The following is a 23,587-nucleotide window of genomic DNA, read 5'->3' as shown; positions in this document are numbered from 1 at the left end:
TTTCCTGTAGACAGAATGGCTCATTGAGCCATCTAGTCTCTTTTTGATGAAGACATCCAAGAAATGTAGCATGCCATCCTTTTCTACCTCCATGGTGAATTTGATGGCTTGGTGTATGGAATTGATGTAGTTGAGGAATTGGTTTAGAGCCGGTCGGCCATGTGGCCAGATAACAAACATGTCATCTACGTACAGTGAAGGAAAAAAGTATTTGATCCCCTGCTGATTTTGTACGTTTGCCCACTGCTCCTAATCTCAGCTCGTTACCTGTATAAAAGACACCTGGGAGCCAGAAATCTTTCTGATTGAGAGGGGGTCAAATACTTATTTCCCTCATTAAAATGCAAATCAATTTATAACATTTTTGACATGCGTTTTTCTGGATTTTGTTGTTATTCTGTCTCTCACTGTTCAAAACAGGTCCCTGCAGGGTGGGCTGGTAGGAACATTGGAATTTTGCGCAATTTTATTTTTACACCCCAACAGCACGAGATTTCACTTCGTTAAAGTATTGAAAGGGGACGGACGGACGGACACATTAATCTATTGCAGGCTGGTACACTCAGTTTACAACTTCGTTCCTACCAGGATAAACCTACCATTAAAATGATAGACTGATCATTTCTTTGTCAGTGGGCAAACGTACAAAATCAGCAGGGGATCAAATACTTTTTTCCCTCACTGTACCTCTTCCACAGGGACGGGCGTAGAGTGGATGACTGGATGGCGTCCGTCTCAAATTTTTCCATGAAAATATTGGCTACAACCGGAGATAAGGGAGCACCCCAATGGGGTGCCTTCAGTTTGTTCGTAGAATGTTCCATTCCAGGTGAAGTATGTGTTGGTGAGGCAGTGTCTCACCAGGGCCGGTACATCAGCATTCAATCCTTGTTGGACCAAGTCTTCAATTATTGCACAAGTACTTTGGTGAACAAAGAAACTACATCGAACCTAACGAGTAAATAATCTGGGGACAGTAATGTCTTTAATTGACGATACCAGGTGAGCTATGTTAAGTACAGTGAATGGCTGTAAGGTCTCAGACAGATATCGGGCCAGTTTGTAGGTGGGTGAGCCAATTGTGGAGACGATGGGACGGAGTGGTGTACCTTCTTTATGGATTTTTGGTGAGCCATATAATCTCGGTGGTCTATTAGCAGAAGGTTTTAAAGAAAACCGTTTGGTCTGTTAAATTAATGAAGTTGAATCAGTGATGATATTGTTCGTTTTTGTAACAAGGTTGTTGGTGGGATCTCTTTAAATTTTTGTGTAGCTACCATCATTAAGTAGGTCCTGAATTTTGTTATTGTACACGGTTTTATCCATGATGACAGTGGCATTGCCCTAGTCGGCTGAGAGGATGACGACATAATCCCTCTTTTTCAATTGAGATAACTCAAAACGCTAATCCTTACTGATGTTGCTGCCTGGTATCTTAGCACTTTTGAGGATTGCAGCGATTTCAGATCTTGTCATGTCTGCAGCGATATGTCCCAAACCCTTAAGAGCTACATCGATCTGGGCAATGATGTCATCCACTGGAATGTGTTTGGGGGTGACTGGAAAGTTTTTTGCAAAGTTTACATTTTTATTCACTTTATTTTTATTATTTTATTTTTATATTTTTTTCTATCTACGTGCTTTACCGAAAGAACCATAGAATATGAATTCCTGCAGTCACGAAAGTTGTAAGTCAAAACTATAAACTAGGTTGTTTACGAGGTAAAGCCCACTGAGCTCTGAGCTTTTTGCAGGCGACCTGGCCACACATGACAGCTCATGAAAGTGGATTATATCATCACATGTGGGAAGTTATGGTAGCAGCCAAATAATCTAAACGCATGTCTGTGAATGCGGATCGCAAAACCAGAGGAACCCGGAGAAAAATCCACGTTGAGAGAAAACACGAACTCCAAATATACAGGTATCAGGTCGGGATCGAACCCGCGGCCTCCTGGATATATCCAGCGAACGTCTCTTTGCCACCACAGCGCCCCAACTCCACGCGCAATTTTGTTTGTGTTGCAGTTGTAACGACGCGGCGTGAGTGTGTTGCGCCTTAATTAATGTGTTAGTAACCTTGTAGTTCAACAACTTGTTTTCCTACCAACTCGGTTGACAAACGAGAGCGTAACCTTGGGGCGCAGTTCTCAATTTGTTCGTACTCCTTGTGTGTGTTGTCTATTCTGCATGGTTTTTGTATTTGGTCTGCGATCACTTCCTTACTGAGCGATTGTCTCAAATACCCCGTTGTTCCAGTACCACAAGCTGTTTAAACATCAGCGCTGGGAATACAAAGGCGGGCAGGCTGTATAAGCTACATATTAAAACAAATTAATTGGGCAACAATGTGGATTCATAATGACCTGCTCCCGTGAATGCTTGTAAGAATGGTAATTTTATGACCTCTCACAGCAGTGGAAGCCACCTGAAATGTATAGCCATCTTGAGTTTACAATGCCGTCTGGAACATTCCAGCATGTAAATATCTCCATACAGGTCTCCTGTGTTTGCTGTGTGCATCATTACAGGGCGGCCTGAAGGCCGTGATCTGGGCGGACGCGTTCCAGACGATCGTGATGGTGGCGGGGCAGCTCGCCGTGATCGGCGTGGGGTCCTGGCAGGCCGGCGGCATAGGCCGCGTGTGGGACATCGCCAGCCAGGGGGGACGGATCTCAGCGGTCAAGTAATAGACGCGAAGCACAGCACGACCGTCTCGCGTCGCACCGCGAACCGCGCACCACGTCAAATATAACCCCACGACATACACGGTGTGTGGAGACATTCATCCAGCAGTGGATTAACGTGTACACTTCTCTGCCATCCAGAGTTAAACTCTGGGGTAGTGGGAGAGGGATGACCTGGATAAATCAAAAACACGTATAAGGATCCCCAGTGGATTAGCTCAGGCTAAGGCCTCGGCACATGAGATGTGCATGCAGGTAACTCTCTATTACCCAGGGGCAGATTACCTATGCAATTGTATTTTTGTGCACTCTAACTTGATTATTAGTTGCTCCTCGCTCGCCAAGGGCCGGTGAATGCTCGAATGACCAAGAACTTGTCTGAAAGTAGACCGACTAATACATTTAAAAAAACATACGACACATTCGCTCTGACGGTGAGGATGGCGGCGTCGGTGCAATGAGGCTGCTCTGCTCGTGTGTCCCGTGAGCAGCTGGAACCCTGACCCCACGGAGCGGCACTCGTTCTGGAGTCTGTCCATCGGCGGCATGTTCATGATGCTGGCGCTGTACGGCGTCAACCAGGCGCAGGTGCAGCGCTACCTGTGTGCGCGCTCCGAGCGCCAGGCGATTCTGTAAGCGCGCGTTCTCGTGCTGTGCATACACGCTGACACGCAAACACGCACGCAGACGCGCGTGCAGACATGCAGGCACACAATCACACAGGCACACGTGTGGGTAGTGGAGAAGTCAATGCCCAACAGCACTCATGAAGTTGTCCGTGCTTAGCTGGGTCCTTCCTAGTGTCATCTCACCACCATGTGTGATGACATCAAGGGAGAGGCACAGCGGTCAAGCCCCTGCCGGCCTCGCATAACGCAGCGCACGTCATGTCCCTGTTTCTCCATCCAGCATCGTTCTTTGGCGTTGTCCCATTATTTTGAGGGGTTTTTTTTTACCATTTTTCTTGTTTATCCGATTCTCTGTATTCTCCTGGACTACCAAATCTGGAGCGCTCAGATGGTTTAGTTTTTCGTTGTCCAAGCGGCGTGGCGAGGCTGAGCGAGGGAATCTGCGTGTGCTCACAGGTCGTGCTACGTGGTGTTTCCGTGGCAGCAGATCGTCCTCGCGATCAGCTGCGTGATGGGCCTGGTGATGTACGCGCGCTACCAGGAGTGCAGCCCTCTCGACACGGGCCTTCTCAAGAGCCCAGACCAGGTGACGCCACCACGCACACGCCCACCGCTTCTTGTGTGTTCTGTATGCGTCAGTGCTGGGGCTGCCACCTTTTCTCCCTGTAGGCCAAACCCAGACACATTTCTCCAGAAGCATCGATCAAAACTGTACATTCTACTGTCATAACTCAATACCGGTACGAATCAATTCCTTCCACCCGAACACAGACTGTATTTGATCAAACCCAAGGACAGGTGACAACCCGAGTGAGGAGGTAACCATCCAGCAGTGGATTGACAAAGGGGCTATACATGTAGATGTGTACGTGACCTCTGACTGGGATATGCTGCCACCGCAACACAGACGTCAATTCCCGGACTGGTGGCAGCCCTGCTTTTTACACTCTACAATATATCGGCGTGAACGCACCGTTACACGTGTACACGTATGCACAGCGACATGCATGGGAAAATGCCAGCATCCACAGAAGCGTGATGTTTTTTATAAGATTTTCAATCCAAAAACAGCCAACTCTCCTTGGCTGATACCAGTCACATTGCATGGCCGATAGCAGTAACATTGTATGGGGGGTTTTTACGCTGTGGGAAGAAACCAGAGAGCCTGTAGGAAACTCATGCACAACAGGAGGAATATAATGTACACAAACCACACATTGAGGCCATCGAGTCGGGAATGAAACCTATGTCCTTCTCGCTGTGAGGCGCGAGTGTTACCACTATGCTGCTGCCCCAATATGACAGTTCTCACGGCTGCGCGAAATTTGAACGTCCACTGTTGAGAGACCATGCATAGGTTATGCGCAATACCACTGGCATGTCAGTTACTGCATGTTTATTCACAGTGTGAGCTGGCTTATGCAAGCCTGTAATATTTGCACACGTGCTCTTAGTGTTAGCGGAATATTAAAATATTTACGTGTGCGCAATTTGCTTGCAAAGCAGTATATACACGTGTAGCCCTTTGTAAATCCACTGCTGGATGAGGGCCTCCCCACACCATGCGGGTCTAGGGAGTTATTCTTCCATCCTTCAGAACAGGTTGACGAAGGTGGGAATACATTACACCAAAAGGTTTTGCTGCATATCCGTCCGCAGCCCGTAAAACAGCTCCGCCGTAGCCTGTGACACCCGTTATGCATGACAGTCGCCCGTTTGAGTACTACCCAGGCTCGAACCTGCAGAGCTTGCGAGATCTGTCGAGATGAGGCACACACCGGATGATTTTGTCATCAGCTGCTCCTCGATGGTGACCACAAACACGTTGGCAGGTAATCGACTACTGCAGGAAACAATGAACAAACTTGAGGCAATCTACCCTCTACTGTATGCAGGTAAGCAATAAGTGCTTGCTTCGCCTAATTTACCTGCGATTGGCATGATCCGTGTTTGTTGTGCCTGGGCAGTCCTCCCCCATCCCCTCACCACGGATAATGAAGAGTTAACCGTAGTATGTACCGACTGCATTTTTTGTGTGTGCGTGCAAGCTGGTGCTGTACTTTGTGATGGACGTTCTTCGTGACCTGCCGGGCCTGCCAGGCCTGTTTGTTGCCTGCCTTTTCAGCGCTTCACTCAGGTGCGGATAGAGGCCACGGGAGCCATGGTCGCGCTGCACGGCGAGGCGGGGGTTGGGGGGAGGAGAAGTGACGATGTACGCGCTGGATTCACCAGTTAGCTTCTCCTCACTCGTCGCATTTCAGTCACTCGGTGGCCACGTGAATGCAAACGCATGGGCAGCAAGCAACCTATTCCTTCGAGAATCAATGCATACAACACATTCTGCGTCTTCACTCCCATTTTTCGTAGGTAACAATAATGAAATTGTTTCAGCCTAATGTACATATAGTCGAGTCAAAGTGATTACCTGCACTCGTTATTATCTAGGTTATAACAGTTGCACTTTTATGAATGTGTAGTGTTCGATTTCACTCGGACAACTTTTGTCTTTCTTCGAACACCGCATTATTTACAACTCTCCGCATGTCCTCAATATTCCACAGTGTCCATGTCGCCACGGCTCGCTCGCCGTGCTTCACTCGACTCGCTCGCCACCTTTGTCTCTCCACTCCCCACTATTACTGCGCTTACTCCACCGCTAACTTCTTAGTCTCCGCTCTCCACTATCACCGCCGCTATGCTCTCTCCACTGCGAGCTACTTTGTCTCTGCTCTCCGCTATCACCGACGCTATGCTCTCTCCACTGCTAACTGCTTCGTCTCTGTTCTCCGCTATCACCGACGCTATGCTCTCTCCACTGCTAACTGCTTCGTCTCTGTTCTCCACTATCACCGTCACTATGCTCTCTCCACTGCGAGCTACTTTGTCTCTGCTCTCCGCTATCACCGACGCTATGCTCTCTCCACTGCTAACTGCTTCGTCTCTGTTCTCCGCTATCACCGTCACTATGCTCTCTCCACTGCTAACTGTCTCTGCTGTCTGCTCTCACCGACGCTATGCTCTCTCCACTGCTAACTGCTTCGTCTCTGTTCTCCGCTATCACCATCACTATGCTCTCTCCACTGCGAGCTACTTCTTGTCTGCTCTCCGCTATCACCGTCACTATGCTCTCTCTACTGCTAGCTGCTTCTCTTCTTCAGCTCCGCTATCGTTACGCTCTCTCTGCTGCGAGCTGCTTCTCTTCTTCAGCTCCGCTATCGTTACGCTTTCTCTACTGCTAGCTGCTTCTCTTCTTCAGCTCCGCTCCACACTCTGTTACCAAACTCCGTCTCCAACTCTGTCTCCAAACTCTCCTCTAAACTCCATGTCTTGCCTCGTCCAGCTCCCAACTCCAACTCCCCACTCTAATTCCCGACTCCCCAATTTATCCACGCTCTCATCACACCCCAATTAATCAACCCGCGTCCCAACGGCGCTTCGCGTGCCCTCTGCACCTGTTACCTCGCCAGACTTCAAGACGCCACTCCAGCCTTGACAACAACACCAACCAATCACAGCCGTCCTTGGCTCCCCCAGCTTAATTGCCCTAACATAACCTGTACTGTATTTGCCTTCGCTACAGGCTGACCCAACATGACCCGTACTGTCTTTGTTACCATGCAATCACACTGTTTGCACTACGCACCTTCCTACTCCACTACAAATGTACTTGCTTCAGTAAATCACTCTTCTTCAATGAAGAAGGGCCATTGCCCAAATGTCACCTATGTTGCATTACATATTAGAACTGAGCATTTAGGTGGTGTTAATCTCCCACTTAAGCCTTGTGACAGTGGTGGAGATTCCACATTTCTGTGGTGGGGGAGTGGGGGGAGGGTTGAAATGTACATGCACTTTGCAATGTCCATGTTTGTGCTTTTTCTGGGCCACGCTTCCCCACATGACCCCCGCGAATGGAGAGTTGGCTGTTTCACCTCTCCCTGTCGAGTTGTGGCTTCCGCGGCATTGATCCAGGATTGTCGCATCTTCACCTCGATTGGGGTTTGTCTTCTTCGTGTGCAGCACCATCTCGTCAGCCTTCAACTCTCTGGCCACGGTGACCTTGGAGGACCTGGTCCGGCCGTGTGTGCCCGGGCTGTCTGAGCAGAATGCCATGCGGACTTCCAAGGCACTCGGTGAGACTAGGTCCCCTCATCATCATCATCCTCCTCGTCAGCCATGATCGATCCACTGCTGGATGAAGGCCCTCCCCAAGCTGTCGCCATGCCTCACGGTCCTGCTATGCCACTATCCATCGAGCACCTGCGCACAAATTTACGTCATCGCTCCATCTCTGTAGTGGACGCCCTCTCGAGCGGGTTGCTACCTTACGCTGCCACTTCATCCTCCATCTCAACCACCGCCCATCGTCCCTACTCATGATGACGCATCGTGGCAAAAAGCCCCCTGATGTTTCTTAACACTCAATACTATGTTGATAACTTGGGCGTGTTCTCTCCTCGACGTGTTCCTCTTCCTGTCTCTCAGTGTAGTTCTAAGCACATATAAACAAAATATGTTAAGTCCATCAGCCTATTAGCTTTCCATGTATTGCTGTGGAGCATTATGGGTAAAATTTTATGTAAGTTTATTTTCATTCTGTGTCTCCATGTGTATGAGTGTCTTTGTTTTTTGTCTTAGGAGTGGTGGAGTAGTGGTTAGCACAATTTACTACAAACTTGGCGACCCGAGTTCTATTCTCTCTCACAACCAATAACAGTGGCAAATATCTGAACCGGTCCTGAGCCTTCCCTCAAATTGGTACCTGGTGCGATGTGTAAATATTGCCACTGGGAAGACAAAGGTGGCCAAGCGTGGTGCTGGGCACTCACCCCTCGTGTGTCGTGCCGGCTTTCAGAGGTGTGTGTGTCTGTCTGTGTGTGTGGGGAGCGATAGTGTAGCGGTTTGCGCGCTGCGCTATGAACCTGGCGACCCGGGTTCGATTCCCGCTCACGGCCAACACCAGTGACGAATATCTGAACCGGTCCCGGGCCTCCCCTAGGTCGACTCAGCCTCAAATGAGTACCTGGTGCGGTGTGTAAACATCGCCACTAGGGAGACAAAGGCGGTCGGGCGTGGTGCTGGCCACCCACCCCCTCGTGTACCGTTCCGGCCTTCATAGGTGCTCGCTAACAGCACTTGCCCCTACAGTCTGTTACAGGCTATATGGGGGATCTTTGTCTTTGTTTGTTTTTGTGTGTGTGAGTAGCTGTGGCCTACGGGATTCTCTGTCTGGGCCTGGCCTACATTGCGTCTCTCATGGGCTCCGTGCTGCAGGTAACAAGCACGAGGCACAAGCAAACAAAGCAAAGTTTCCTGCGTACACCAGTGCGGTCTTACCAGCGGCGTCACCAGCTGGCTAAACCAGCTTAGCCAAAGGTTGACACCTTTGGCGAGCTGGTCCGGAGTTGCTTCTGTCACTAAACTCGTCGCCTACTTATGAAATATGGCATCGAGTTAATTGCGAGATTTTCTGCTGGGCCTGAAATACACTCCACGTCATCCTGACCCAAGTGTCCACTTGGCTTGTCAACTGCTGGTAATATTACAACGACGGCCTTAGGTACACCGTGGGTCAGGTCGCAGTCGGAGAATGCATTCATCAATTGACCTGACTCATTATGCCAACAACCCATCATTAATTCTGGTTGCTGTCTAGGCTCCAACTCTGATATACCCATAAAGATTTTTTTTTGGGTTAGATTGCGTAAATATAGATGTGTTATTAAACCCGCCACCACCCGACACAGCCAATTAGTAAGGTTTGTCATGTAAACAAAACGTGCCAATTAGTTACTACTTCAGCACACCGGTGTGTTGAAGAGTAAACCTGCATCTGCCACACCGCAGGAAGCAAAGGTTTCCTTTCCTCCACAAAATCTCCTTTTAATCCTGTCTACACTTGAAGGGCTCAGCATGTATTCCTCTCCAGTAGTAATTGCTGACAACCCTCTAGATCTTAATGTATCCGCATTTCTGTCTGTTCTGGATATTCATAAAAGGAAACATCTTAGACCTGGTTATATAAAAACGTTGAAATTACAATTTCCTCAATCCGCCTGTTATTTACAGTGACCACTACCGTTTTGATTGCACCCTTTCTTCCAAGTGTAGTGGGTTCTACGGAGGCACACACTTGAACGTGGAGGCAACACGTTTATTGCACAACCCCAACAGGGTAACTACGTAACGTAACAACGGTTAACTAGACTACGATGGGGTAACTACATTACTGGGTCAGCCAGCCAACGCACTGCCTGACCCACGATGCCGAACGTGATGACCGACGATCGAAGAGACATAGCACCGACTGGTTTCATTCCAGCAGATAGCCGCGATTACTCTCTGGACTTCCCTTTTATCCTCCCGAGCGTGGCCTCGCTCCGCCTTTGGCCACGCCCCCTTCTGGATCTTACCAGAAGGTTCTCGACCGAGCAACACGTGTCCCTCAAGGCACCCTTTGGGCCCCCTCGCTACCCTGTCTGGGTCACTTGCCCTCTCGGGTTCATCCAGAGTGTCACGTCCTTATTTGCCCTCTCTCTGACCGCCATCAGAACCATGCCCCCTAAGGCCCACTTCCATGCCATACCTACTCTGGTGCCAGAGGCTCAAGACGCACAGTTCCACTCTTGTGACAGTAGCTGGCGCTAAACGCTATAGTGACTCCATTTGTGTCACTACACAGGTATTGCTCCTAATGTCACCACCTTTTCTTATCGATATTATCAAAATAATCTCCCCTTCTCTACTCTCTTCACGTTATGGCTAAAGATCCTTGTTTTCTTATTTCTGATGGACCATCCGTTGATCATTATCATAAATAATTTCAGAGGTGGTTAATAAACTTGCGCCTATCAAAACGATTTCTTCAGCTCGATCTTCAGCTCCGTGGTACACAAATCACTCGCTTGGGTGGAAAAAAAGCTGGACGTTGCTTAGAGAGTAAATGGAGAAAATGGGGCCTTGAAGTTAAGTTTCAGATTTGGAACAATCACCTTAAATCATACCAGAAATTGCTTATGAAAGCTAAAACTGACTTATTAACTTTTCCATCGTGGGGGGAAAAAATCATTTGCTCTAACTCCATCTGTGGCTCAATGTGAAAAATGTGTTTCTTTCATCAGAAAGTGCAAAACGTTAGATCATCGTATTCATTCCGACCATGATCTAGTCCTCCCTGCTTGGATTTACCCCTGTTATTTTCTAAAAATGACATCACGGACATTATTTAAAAATAAAACACCGTTAGTCTTGATCCTTTGCCTTCTCCATTAATTGTTCCATGTTCAGCTGTTTTAATTCCAATTATTATAAAAACATTAATTAATGTCTCTGCCTCCTGGTATTTCCATCTGCACTTAAGGTAGCTGCTATCACCTCAGTTCTCAAAATTCCATCACTAAATCGTGATGAGCCTGCAAACTACCAACCTATTTCAAATCTGCCATTGTTATCGAAGGTCATTAAATGTGTCATATACAATAATCTAATTAACCATCTTCAACGTAACCTATATGACCAAGTTCAATCTGGTTTTCGGAAAAATCACTCAACTGAAACTGCTTTAATTCTCATCTAAAATTATCTTCGCTTATCTACTGATTGTCTTTTTCTCTCTTGGTTCTCCTGTATTTATCGTCTGTATTTGACACGACTGATCATTACATTCTCCTCGAGCACCTTCACACCCACGTTGGATGCTATGATGCCTTTCTAATTTGGTTCTCTTATCTCTCTGATCGGTTGTATTCCATTTCTGTAAATGGTATCACATCCTCTCACAAGCCACTGCTTTGTGGTGTTCCTCATGGGTCTATTCTGGGTCCTCTTCTATTCACCATATATATTCTTTCTTTTAGCAAACTCATCTCAAGCTTTGGTATACCGATGATACGCATTTTTTCTTTTATATTTTTTATTATAGTTCAGTAGGAGCCCAGTGCAGAGCACACACCGCAATGTACAGAAACTCCGTGGATATAAATCCCGAACGCTGTGCTCCTGAGTTTAGAAGAGGGGGGAGATTGGGCTCACTGCCCCATCGAGTGGGGTTGACAAGTAGGGTATATGTACTTTTATGTAGGAGGGGAAAGTGAAGGAAAATAACCTAAAGGAGTAGAGAGAGTAGGGGAAGGGGGAGAGGGGAAATGGAGAGGGGGGGAATAGAAAAATGAAAGGGAGGAGCACTTAGGAAGGAATAACTTTCACGCGCTTGGTGAATTTACCAACCCGTCGTAGTCCCTAAGGGCGGTATATTAACTCCCGTCCATCCCCGGCCAACCAGCGTACGAACCTCACATCAGGCATGGCTGAAAGTGTGAAAAAGGGATTCTGAGGCTAAGTACATGGCGACCCGCTCTCCACCGCCCCCCCCTCATGGAAACGTGTCGCCAGGTCACTGATGTCGTGGACTTTGCCCGTCCCGTTCAAGGCGCCCGATGAACATCCCATCTCCAGGGCACCAGCTTAGCGCCGTCTCACATCCCCCTTTGGACTCTGTGCTCTGGAAATGTGCGTGTCTGTGTGTGATGCCGCAACACAGGCCGCTGACGCTCGCACCTGTGTGTGGGTGTGCAGGCGGCCCTCAGTATTTTTGGGATGCTGGGAGGCCCTCTTCTGGGAGTGTTTTCCCTTGGCCTGTTTTTCCCTCGTGCCAACCCTACTGTGAGTAAACTAATTCTATCACTGTCTATAAATCATAACAAACTCGTCAGACATCTCCTGCTGTCTCAAACACTCAACATGCTCATCAATTTAATATACAGTTTTCTTTAAAGGCAGTGTGGTTTTTGTTAATTGTGATTATGTACCTCTGCCATTGCAGAATCACCAAATAATCTGGTGTCTAAAGATCATTGTGTGTTTTGTTACTCCGAAACGGGCACCATTTTGTGAGGAAGTCAACATTGGTTGCCCTAAGATATAGACTCAGCCCCTGCCATAGGAAATGGGACATTCTACCAACGGCTCATGGCTGTAAACAGCAGATGAGACAGAAATCAAGTATTAACTCCCCGCCCCTCGCCTGCACTCCTCCTACGCCGTTTTATGTCCCCCTTTCTAGGGAGCGATTGTGGGGCTGGCGTGTGGGCTCTGCATGGCCCTGTGGATATTCATCGGCAGCTTTCTCTCTCGTGCCCGGCTGGCAGGCCGCTCCGTTCAGACCGCCGTGGGCTGTTTGAACGCCACTCTTTCTCTAGCCAGCACGATGAGTACCCTGCTGCCCATCCCATCCACCGTGGCCACCCTTCCCTCCACCGTCGCTAGCGGCCAGCAAACAGGGTTTGTGCTCCATGATGGGAGGGCTGTACCGACTTATCGAGTTTGGTGCAAATGTTACAGCTGTTGCGGTTGAAATGTTTAAGGGAATATTGCACGTCCAACTGGAACGCTCGGTAATCTCAACGTGAAAAGCAATGCCAGGATATCCCAGTTTATGACCGTACTGCGTGCAGTAGCTGCTGCAGCACTGGATTGTGAGTTCCAGAATTGAATTGTGATTTTAGGTGGGAGAATAGAAGTACCATTCAGCAATGGCTTTTTCTGCACTGTCCCCTGCTGTCCACAACTTAGTACATCCCGCGGCAACCTGTGTCACCCGAGCGTGCATGGCGGTCATCCATCCCAGCACTCTCCATGCGTTAACCTGCTCGGCTTTTGAGAGTTGATGAGATCGGACAAATCCTGATGTGGTCAATGGCTTTATGCGAGTGCAGTAATTGCGGTGTTTTGGTGACAATCCCGTTATTGTGAAGGTCATAGACTTCACTTAAGCTCACAGTCCTGGTTCCCTGCATGCTTAGTGAATCTCACAGCTGCTGATGAGAACACCTGCCATGGCCAATACTAGTGGCGATATAATATGATCTAGTCCTTTCCCTCCCCCTAGGTCTACCCAGCCTTAAATAAGTACATGGAGTGGTATGAGCACTGGGCAGACTAATGCAGCCATGCGTGGGAGTGGCCACACCACCACCTCATTGCGCTGTGCTGGCCGTCATTAGGTGCTCGCTTACAGCACTTGCCCCAACAGCATGTGTAGGCCACACAGGGGGTCTTTTTTTGTCGTGCGTGTGTGCAGGCTGTCCGGATTGGACTCGTTCTACTCACTGTCCTACATGTGGTACACCGCGCACAACGCTGCCACGGTGGTGCTGGTCGGAATGCTCGTCAGCCTGCTAACAGGTATACGTGCAGGCAAACGCGTGCGTACTCACGAAGGTACGCACGTACGCATGCACACACGCAAGCACGATATGCTTAATAATGAAAGACATTACTCGGAGAGCCATTGACAAAATGCACCACATCTTGCCAGATTGCAGAAGCTAACCAGTGTTGAGCCTGGAGAGTGCTTTGATGGGTGGTAATTAACGTACACAACAGATTGTTTGTAGAGGCTGTGGAGCTAAGTCAGTAGAGTAGAGTGCAGCACAATACATTCTTGTACAGCACTGCACGTCCAAAAGCCCGGCTGTGCAATGTTGAGGACTATTGCCCAAAAAGAGTAAAGTTTGGTCATTTCAAACACAGAAAATAGTTGATATGTCAGTGTCAGGAATTTTTATATATATTTTGATAGGAAATTGTGCAAAGATCCCATGGTTTTTTACTCCACACTGAAATTCCATGATATTGCGATGAAATGACACCAACCTGAGAGGTTCCATGACATGCGATATTTTTTGTTTCTATATTTTTCCGAATTTAAATCGCACCATTTATCTTTTTTTCCCCGAGAGCTTCAACTAGCCTATCAACGACAATAACGAGGTAGGACTTTTTGTTAACTAATAAATAAGTTTGGCAACAAGACCAATGCCAAGTTACAAGTGAAGTAATTAACTTAAAAGCAAAAGAAAATGCCCAACAGATCTTCATATTCCACATTTTCAATGTTTGTGAGTGCAACACAGACCTGGACGTGTGACCAATGCATACAATCACCTGAGCAAAATGTGTGTCCTTATGTTGCCATTTGTGGTAATTCAGTGTGAAGGAAAGGCTTTGCCTGAGGAATTGTATGCAACTGGCCACATGGCTGTGGTGTGAACATTTGTGACAATCAGCCAAGATTAATGGAAGTTAGGGAATGTTATCTATGGCTCTAGTGTGACTCTACAAAGCCTGATGTCACATGCATGACGAAAGGGCAATTCCTGAGGCATTATTGGTGTCAGACAAGCAATTTTATTGAAGGTTTGTGGTGCAGGAGGCCTGGGCCTAGTCAGTTTGACACAGTCCTTCACATTCATACAAAATACCGATTTCACCAGTGCCTGTGAGACTTTAATCCCTATTGACTGTAATAACAATGCTGCTCCATTTGGGAAGTGTAAGCAAACTAACACAGGCTCATAAGGAAGTTGGTTAAAGCAGCTTTGGTTCAAGCAAGCCTGACTCTGCTGATGAGACACTGAATGTTGAAACCGATCCAAAGGTTGATTTTGTTGAACCAATGCTGGTGAAATTCCACATTCCCAGAAGGCTTAGGGACTGATAGGATGTGTAAGTAAAAAAACGTTTATTTTTGATATCGAGGGACAGATGTGCGAAGGAGGAGGAACAGTGGTGTTGCTGTCTGGTTACGTTTGTGTGCAGCCCCCATGGAGAGCATTGACCAACGCACTCTGGTGCCAGTGGCTTACACTCTGTGCCGCTGCCTTCCCGCTAATGCCCGTGCGTGGCTCTGCTGCGCCACGTCCAGTGATCATGAGGTGAGCGCATTCCTGTGGCCTCATCGCAGAGACTTTTCCGTGCCTCTGACTCGCATTGGCAACTCGCTGCACAAATTACTCACGTGCTTCAAATCAGAATTATTATTACTCTTTGGTTCTTTCGGTAAAGTCACCTAGGTATAAAATAAATCCCGACATTCCGGGCGCAACACAAGCGTCCGTCATCAGGTGGGAGAGCATGGTCTGCTGCTGAGGCAGACTATTTTAAAAGGTTTGAAATGGGTGTAGACCAAGGGTCATAAAGAAGTGGCCGGGGCTAGTGATGTTAATGCTAGAAAGTAGCATGTAACTGTAAGATAGGAGAGCGGCTTCCTAGACGATGGCACGGAGGTGGCTATGTTAATGTGAAAGATTAGCATTTTAATGTGAAATCGAAGAGTGGTGCAATCCAAAGGCATGAGTGCAACCCAACGGGTGCAATCCAAAGGGCATGTGCGTACGAGAGTGCAATGCAAAGGACATGTGAGCATGAGAGATCCAAGAGAGAGGCATAGAGAGAGGGAGACACACAGAGAGTTAGAAATAACAGCTGGCATAGGCAGGTAGGATGGAAACATCACAGTCAGTTAAGACTTTACCTGGTTAATGACGTCCTTCCAATGATTGCTCAGTTTGTACCCATCCTCTCGGTTGAAGTTGTGTCTGTGTTTATATATCTGGATGGCTTCATGAACAAATCTCTGAAGGTAGCTGGTAGGTTTGCAGAGTACCTCCGTCTTGGAAAGATCTATTTCATGTGAGCCCACAGCGTTAAAACAATGATCGGCAGGATGGGTACAAACTGAGCAATCATTGGAAGAACGTTATTAACCAGGTAAAGTCTTAACTGACTGTGTTTCCATCCTACCTGCCTATGTCAGCTATCATTTCCAACTCTCTGTGTCTCTCTCTATGCCTCTCTTAGATCTCTCATGCTCACATGTCCTTTGCATTGCACTCTCATGCCTTTGGATTGCACTCTCATGCTCACATGTCCTTTGGATTGCACTCTCATGCTCACATGTCCTTTGGATTGCACCCGTTGGTTTGCACTCATGCCTTTGTATTGCACCACTCTTCAATTTCACATTAACATGCTAATCTCTCACATTAACATAGCCACTTCCGTGCGCTCGTCGAGGAAGCCGCTCTCCTATCTTACAGTTACATGCTAATTTATCACATTAACATCACTAGCCCCGGCCACTTCTTTATGACCCTTGGCCTACACCTATTTAAAACCTTTTAAAACAGTCTGCCTCAGCAGCAGACCATGCTCTCCCATCTGATGACGGATGCTTGTGTTGCGCCCGAAACGTCGTGATTCATTTTATTTTATACCTCGTGACTTTACCGAAAGAACCAAAGAGTATGGATTCCTGCAGTCACGAAAGCTTCAAATCAAGATATAATTATTATTATTCATTTACCAACACGATCCACCAAACTCGGAGAGAGACTGTAGCTCTTCCCATCTCTTCTATCTTCTCCCGTCGAGCTCCTTCGCATAGGCCGCTGGCTCCACAAACTCTCAACAGCAGTCCTCCGCTATTGGCAGTCATCCTCATCATAAACCGTCTGTTGCTGATTTGTTGTGATATGTACTGTATAATACGACTGTGAGTGCCAGGTATTAACAGTAATACGTTTAATTTACATTTTATACTTTTTAGCTTCCACATCTTATCCTTCTCTCTACAGCTTTTTTACATCCTCCAGATTCGGATATAAAACCACCAGGTATAAAAATAGGGCATTTAACTTCTGCTAATTTGATCTGTTACCTATAACCTAATCATCTAGTCTGCATCTGATCTCATCAGATCTGGGAAGCTAAGCAGCGTTCACTCCTAGTTTTTAGAGGAAGTGACCATTATGTGCCAAACAGGTGTCATAGGCCATTGCAGGACTACCTTATCTGCACCAAAATATATTATTATACCATGCTTCCATGCTTCTGCTTTCAACTATCTACATTGATCAGCATGGTGAAGTATGGTGAAATAACCCCTAGGGCCCACACGGGGTCTCAGTGACATGGCCCAGCGTTTGCGTATTTGCCGCTTGTTGCAAAGGTGCGCAGTTCCAATCCAGCGGCCACCCTGATTTAAAAAAGAATACATACGTGCCGTCTGCTTCGTAGTGGACATTTTATGTGCCAGCATCAGGGTGAACATTTTCCCAAATTAGAAAATGACACCGTAAATGACTCAATTGGAACTATGCACATAGCAATCATCGCCTTTTACTTTAAAAGCTTAGCAGGATCCTTCTGATAAAGACTCACAAGACTCGGTGAGGCTTTTTTGGGTAAACGAGCGTAATCACAACAGCATGGGGAGTCCCTCGTCTAGCAAAAGGGCTGTGCATATACAGTGAGGGAAAAAAGTATTTGATCCCCTGCTGATTTTGTACGTTTGCCCACTGACAAAGAAATTATCAGTCTATAATTTTAATGGTAGGTTTATTTGAACAGTGAGAGACAGAATAACAACAACAAAAAATCCAGAAAAACGCATATCAAAAATGTTATAAATTGATTTGCATTTTAATGAGGGAAATAAGTATTTGACCCCTCTGCAAAACATGACTTGGTACTTGGTGGCAAAACCCTTGTTGGCAATCACAGAGGTCAGACGTTTCTTGTAGTTGGCCACCAGGTTTGCACACATCTCAGGAGGGATGTTGTCCCACTCCTCTTTGCAGATCTTCTCCAAGTCATTAAGGTTTCGAGGCTGATGTTTTGCAACTCGAACCTTCAGCTCCCTCCACAGATTTTCTATGGGATTAAGGTCTGGAGACTGGCTAGGCCACTCCAGGACCTTAATGTGCTTCTTCTTGAGCCACTCCTTTGTTGCCTTGGCCGTGTGTTTTGGGTCATTGTCATGCTGGAATACCCATCCACGACCCATTTTCAATGCCCTGGCTGAGGGAAGGAGGTTCTCACCATAGATTTGACGGTACATGGCCCCATCCATCGTCCCTTTGATGCGGTGAAGTTGTCCTGTCCCCTTAGCAGAAAAATACCCCCAAAGCATGTTTCCACCTCCATGTTTGACGGTGGGGATGGTGTTCTTGGGGTCATAGGCAGCATTCCTCCTCCAAACACGGCGAGTTGAGTTGAGGCCAAAGAGCTCCAATTTGGTTTCAATCTGACCACAACACTTTCACCCAGTTGTCCTCTGAATCATTCAGATGTTCATTGGCAAACTTCAGACACGGGCATGTATATGTGCTTTCTTGAGCAGGGGGACCTTGTGGGCGCTGCAGGATTAAAGTCCTTCACGGCGTACTGTGTTACCAATTGTTTTCTTGGTGACTATGGTCCCAGCTGCCTTGAGATCGTTGACAAGATCCTCCCGTGTAGTTCTGGGTTAATTCCTCACCGTTCCCATGATCATTGCAACTCCACGAGGTGAGATCTTGCATGGAGCCCCAGGCCGAGGGAGATTGACAGTTCTTTTGTGTTTCTTCCATTTGCGAATAATCGCACCAACTGTTGTCACCTTCTCACCAAGCTGCTTGGCAATGGTCGTGTAGCCCATTCCAGCCTTGTGTAGGTCTACAATCTTGTCCCTGACATCCTTGGAGAGCTCTTTGGTCTTGGCCATGGTGGAGAGTTTGGAATCTGATTGATTGCTTCTGTGGACAGGTGTCTTTTATACAGGTAACAAGCTGAGATTAGGGGCACTCCCTTTAAGAGTGCTCATAATATCAGCTCGTTTCCTGTATAAAAGACACCTGGGAGCCAGAAATCTTTCTGATTGAGAGGGGGTCAAATACTTATTTCCCTCATTAAAATGCAAATCAATTTATAACATTTTTGACCTGCGTTTTTTCTGGATTTTCTTGTTATTCTGTCTCTCACTGTCCAAATAAACCTACCATTAAAATTATAGGCTGATAATTTCTATGTCAGTGGGCAAACGTACAAAATTAGCAGGGGATCAAATAATTTTTTCCCTCGCTGTACATGAATGCATGTTATGTGGGTGTGAGTACTGCATTCATATCCATGAATGTGTGTGAGCATGTCCGGTATTTTGCGCGAGTAATTAAATATTGTACCCGTTTGCGTGTGTTTACCACCTACCCTAGATCAAACAAAAACCTTCTGCAGATTCATCAGAAAACCAGACGGATTTGATCATGGTCCCCCTTGCAGAACCTGACCTGGAAAACCCCAAGCCCCCACAGGAAGCAACCTCCAATAGCACCTATCTGTGAATTCAAGGATCATTTTTACCAAGGATTTGAGGGTATGGAGGTGGGTAGATAATGTGAGGAGTAAGGTTTGTGAATGTACTTGACTTTGTTGGCACTTTTCCAATGGCACATCTGAGCCGAGCCAGCACGGTGTGTTCAATGTATCGGTGGGTTCCAGCTGGATATTTTTCTGTGCTGAGCCAGAAACGAACCACGATATGCTAGGCTCGCAAGACAATCAAAATCCAACTCGGGCCAAGTTGGACCAGGAGCGGGGCTAATTCATGCATTCATTTGGTGTGATGTCATTCGGTGCACTGACCGTCAATAGGTCTTCAAAACACGTCTCGACTTGTGTGATGTTGGCGACATGGCTTGGCTTCTACAGTAGGATAACAATCTGGCCTACCTCCTAGGCTATGTCAGCCTGACTTAGCACATCCGTAGTGCAGCTCAGTCATACCAGTGGAAAAGAGGTATTAGGCTGACTGCACAGACACATTTAAGTGCCCTCTTCTGGGCTTATTGTGGACCTAATATCCTAATTTCAAGTTAGTGCAAGGCCTAAGAGCGGCATTGAAGTGCGTTTTTAATGAATTTTTAAATGATCCATAAAGTATAACAGAATTTTAAATCTTCTTTGGTTCTTTCGGTAAAGTCATGTAGAATGAGAATATTATTGTGTTATTTTATTTTATCAATTTATTATTTTATTCTCATTCTACGTGACTTTACCGAAAGAACCAAAGAAGATGAATCCTTGCAGTCTGAAAGCTTTAAATCGAGAATTTTAAATGCAATGTGAATGAATGTTTGTACAATAATAATTAAATGTTGAATACTGAACCTCTCCCAGGGTGGACCCTAATTATAAGCTAATCACAAAAAATTCCACTGATGTATCGTACAGTATAAGATGCACGATAATCGTGTTGTCCATTTTTTTTAAATATTGCTATACAGTGGTCTATCGGTTAACGACATTAATTGGTTCCACAAAAACCATCATTAATTGAAATTGTCGTTAGTCGAATAAATGAAATACATGTTTAAAGGCTTAGTTTGTTTTTGACCCTAAAAACATAGTTTATATATTTAAATAAGATAATTTAATTAATACATTTTATAAAAACATATTAAAGCATTAATAGAAACATGGATAAATAATGAATAAATATAGCATATACATTTGCATAAATAGAGCATAAAATAAAAACTCCGTAATTTCCTGATTAATTTGGAGACTAATTGTTCTCCTCACTTGTGTTAACATTTATTTTAGAGGCCATTGTTATTCATCTTCCTTAACTTTTAAGTAAAAAAACACAATATTCAAGAGAGGTGTTTCCATAAGCAATGCACATTAAACATTTAAAAGCTAGGCAGTTGCTATAAAAGGGCATCGCTGATTGGCTGAGGGCTGCTGAGTTCTCTTCGGAGCACTCCGATTTGCCGAAATTGGCGGCCGCGTGATAGCCTAAACATATCGTTAATCGAAAATGTATCGTTAATAGAAACAATGGGACCCTATGGGAGGCGGATCCTTAATCGAAATATCGTTAACTGATGGAAACGTAAACCGAGGGACCACTCTATTGTGATTATCTTTTCTCCTATTACCTTTTTTAAACTTCTTATTTCCTGACAAAATATTTATGAAATAACTCGACAACTATTTTTAAATAGATATCTGTCATTTGTTATACGAATGCTTTGTGAAATTTAGTTTATATTAATTGGCAACACAGCAAGTATGTGGCGCTATTTTTTTACTTAATTATTTTATGTGTAACTGACAGGGTGTGCATCACAAGTGTTGTCGATTGTGACGTAATGATTAGGAAGAACTGTGTGCACCAGTTGAATCCTTGTAGTTGAATTACTCTTAAGTAATCGTTAACCATACCGGAAGTACAGCAAAGCACAAAAGCAATATATAATTACAATTGCAGAGTTATGGGAAGCTGCTATAATTATGAGCGTTATGTCATGCAATTTTATAGCATCCCGTGAAAAATATCACCGCGACCATGCTTCTGCCACAGTTGTTGCGTTTTCATATCTCTTGCAGGAGCACAGCAAGGATTGCATGCCTACTCATATCCAGATCTCCTCGAGTGACATCAAATGGCATGCAATATACTGTGCTGCACACATGCTATTTTGCCAAAGGTTCACATGTTGCGCTGATGTTTAGTCAACTACGAGCAAAGTGAAGTGCCGAGTGCCAATTGTGATATTGGTCGCTTGAATTCATGCTTACCACCAGTGTTAAAAATTGAATATTCTTGCTTGTTGCCGTTTCTCGTACATGAGCGTTTTTGTCGTATTTTTTTTACAAGTATATTTGTAGAGCATTGCTGCCTTTTGAATGTGTGTACATAAACTGAAATCATATGCACAGCCTCAGAAATTATATCTGTAATAATCACTCCCTAAAGTCCCAAATGAAGCAGTCAACTCCAGCTCCGTTAACCACAGCACCAGCCACGCCAGCATCATTCATCAACCACCCCAGTGGTGCCTGCACCAGAATTAACTACTGTAACGTTACTATTGAATGCTCAATAGATCATATTGCTGTATATCAAAACACATTCTGTGCAATAGCACGTAATGTGTCTTACACAAATATAAGTACGCATTCTGGGTGTATGGTGGAGCAGTGCTGTAGTGCAAGACTAAACTGGAACTGCCTGGCGCATGACGTCTCTGCGGACGCTGTTGACGCGGCTAGCAACAAGTCCGCATTGCTCTACACACTTCAGTTTTGGAAGTGCGGTTTTATTGCTTACTCCAATTTTTCCATATTTAGCGCCCCCAAGAAAACCAATTATATGCAGGACACGGTATAGCTGCTCATGGTGTGTATGTACGTTGAACTTATTTCGCACCAGACCTAGCCAACCGCCCTCATCGGAGGTGGTATTTCAGGCACAAACTTTCTAGTATAAACCAAACCTCAAAAAGGCATCAACAACCCCTGGACAAACCTTGACTTGTATTAAAAATAAGTGATGTTCAGTTTGCTGTTGAATGAGGACCTCTGTGATGCCATCGCCCACTGTCTTGGGCAGCTGCATACTCGTTCCCACGTTCCCTGACTGCATCACTTCACCTCTCTGTCAATCCTCTAAAGTGCCTTATATGCTCGACTGCTATTCCACTCCAATATGTTCATGAGTCGCTATTTATTCTGGTGAACTGTTGTGACAATTTTATAAATTTTCAGCTAATATTAGTGTCCTGAATAATGTCTTCTATTACATGTGTAGTGAGTCACTCAGAGACACTAATAGTAGGAGGCACTATATTTATTATAGCCTTCACAGGTACACTATGGTCAGAACAGCTAACAGGCTGCCTGACTCAAAACGCCAAGGAGGTGAAGACTGTGACGAAGACTCCAGCACCACGACGGGTTCCACTCCAACAACAGCCCCGAACCTTCGCTCGGGGTCCCCTTTTATCCACCCAACGTGGCCTTGCTCCGCCTTCGGCCACGCCCCCCTTGTAGAACCTACTAGAAGGTTCCCGGGCTTTACCTCACGTGCTCCCTCTATCACCTTTGCCCCAAATCCCTCTCTCTGGCTTATCATATGACCTGCTGGCAGACAGCGCTGCTACAACTGAAGATCCCCTTCTCTGCCACCAACCAGCGCTATGCGCCATAGTAACCCATTCCATGTCACTACACATTTATGTACAGAACTTTGTCTTATTCCTTTGCCGGGGATATTGACATGTGCAGTTTTGAACACGTGCAACATGACAGATTTGACCTGTGCTCAGTGCTGTAACAATTTTACGTTCTTTGGTATACAACGGTTGTGATTTATAACACTTTATTTTCGGAAAATAAATTTCCACACCAACATTGATAATATTTACATTGCCGAGGCTTTTTTGTTTTGTTTTAAAATGTTTTTCTCAGCCTGGTTTGTCGGCATAATAATCGCGGGTGCATATATTTTTATTTTGTATCTTAATTGTAAACTAGATCAAATAAATCTTGATTTAAAGCTTTCGTGACTGCAGGGATTCATATTCTTGGTTCTTTCGGTAAAGTCGCGTAGAAGGGAAACAATAAAATAATAAAAAATATATTTTATTTTAAAAAAATAATTTTTTTTCGGTAAAGTCACGTAGGTAGAAATAAAATAGAACAAATCACGACGTTTCGATCGCAACACAAGCGAAGCCCACCTGATGAAGTTCGCTTGTGTTGCGATCGAAACTTCGTGATTTGTTTGATTTTATTTCTACCTTCGTGACTTTACCGAAAGAACCAAAGAGTACGATTTAAATTAGCTCGTGCGCAGGTGCTGAGTACGAGGGATGCTGCATCTCG

General features: G+C 45.7%; 1 protein-coding gene across 4 annotated transcripts in view; it reads left to right on the top strand.

The window, feature by feature from the left end:
• LOC142925728 (sodium-dependent multivitamin transporter-like) overlaps positions 1 to 23,263 on the top strand; it is a 35,925-nt gene extending 12,662 nt beyond the window's left edge. For 3 of the 4 annotated variants that reach the window (XM_076069144.1, XM_076069141.1, XM_076069143.1), the window contains 11 exons: positions 2,532 to 2,686; positions 3,179 to 3,319; positions 3,773 to 3,902; positions 5,365 to 5,453; positions 7,337 to 7,449; positions 8,523 to 8,590; positions 11,891 to 11,977; positions 12,378 to 12,595; positions 13,395 to 13,498; positions 14,915 to 15,030; positions 19,129 to 23,263. In XM_076069144.1, coding sequence (XP_075925259.1) covers positions 2,532 to 2,686; positions 3,179 to 3,319; positions 3,773 to 3,902; positions 5,365 to 5,453; positions 7,337 to 7,449; positions 8,523 to 8,590; positions 11,891 to 11,977; positions 12,378 to 12,595; positions 13,395 to 13,498; positions 14,915 to 15,030; positions 19,129 to 19,257 — 1,350 coding nt within the window. In that variant the 3' untranslated portion in view covers positions 19,258 to 23,263. The remainder of the gene's footprint in view (positions 1 to 2,531; positions 2,687 to 3,178; positions 3,320 to 3,772; positions 3,903 to 5,364; positions 5,454 to 7,336; positions 7,450 to 8,522; positions 8,591 to 11,890; positions 11,978 to 12,377; positions 12,596 to 13,394; positions 13,499 to 14,914; positions 15,031 to 19,128) is intronic. The other variant, XM_076069142.1, reaches the window with a different exon arrangement.
• The last annotated feature ends 324 nt before the right edge of the window (positions 23,264 to 23,587 follow it).

The sequence above is a fragment of the Petromyzon marinus genome, chromosome 23 (genome assembly GCF_048934315.1).
Source record: "Petromyzon marinus isolate PM22_M1 ecotype Great Lakes invasive population chromosome 23, UKy_Petmar_22M1.pri1.0, whole genome shotgun sequence".
In the NCBI taxonomy this organism is placed as follows: Eukaryota; Metazoa; Chordata; class Hyperoartia; order Petromyzontiformes; family Petromyzontidae; genus Petromyzon; species Petromyzon marinus.
Note: the sequence above shows the minus strand (reverse complement) of the source record. Positions and strands in the feature narration are given on the sequence as shown.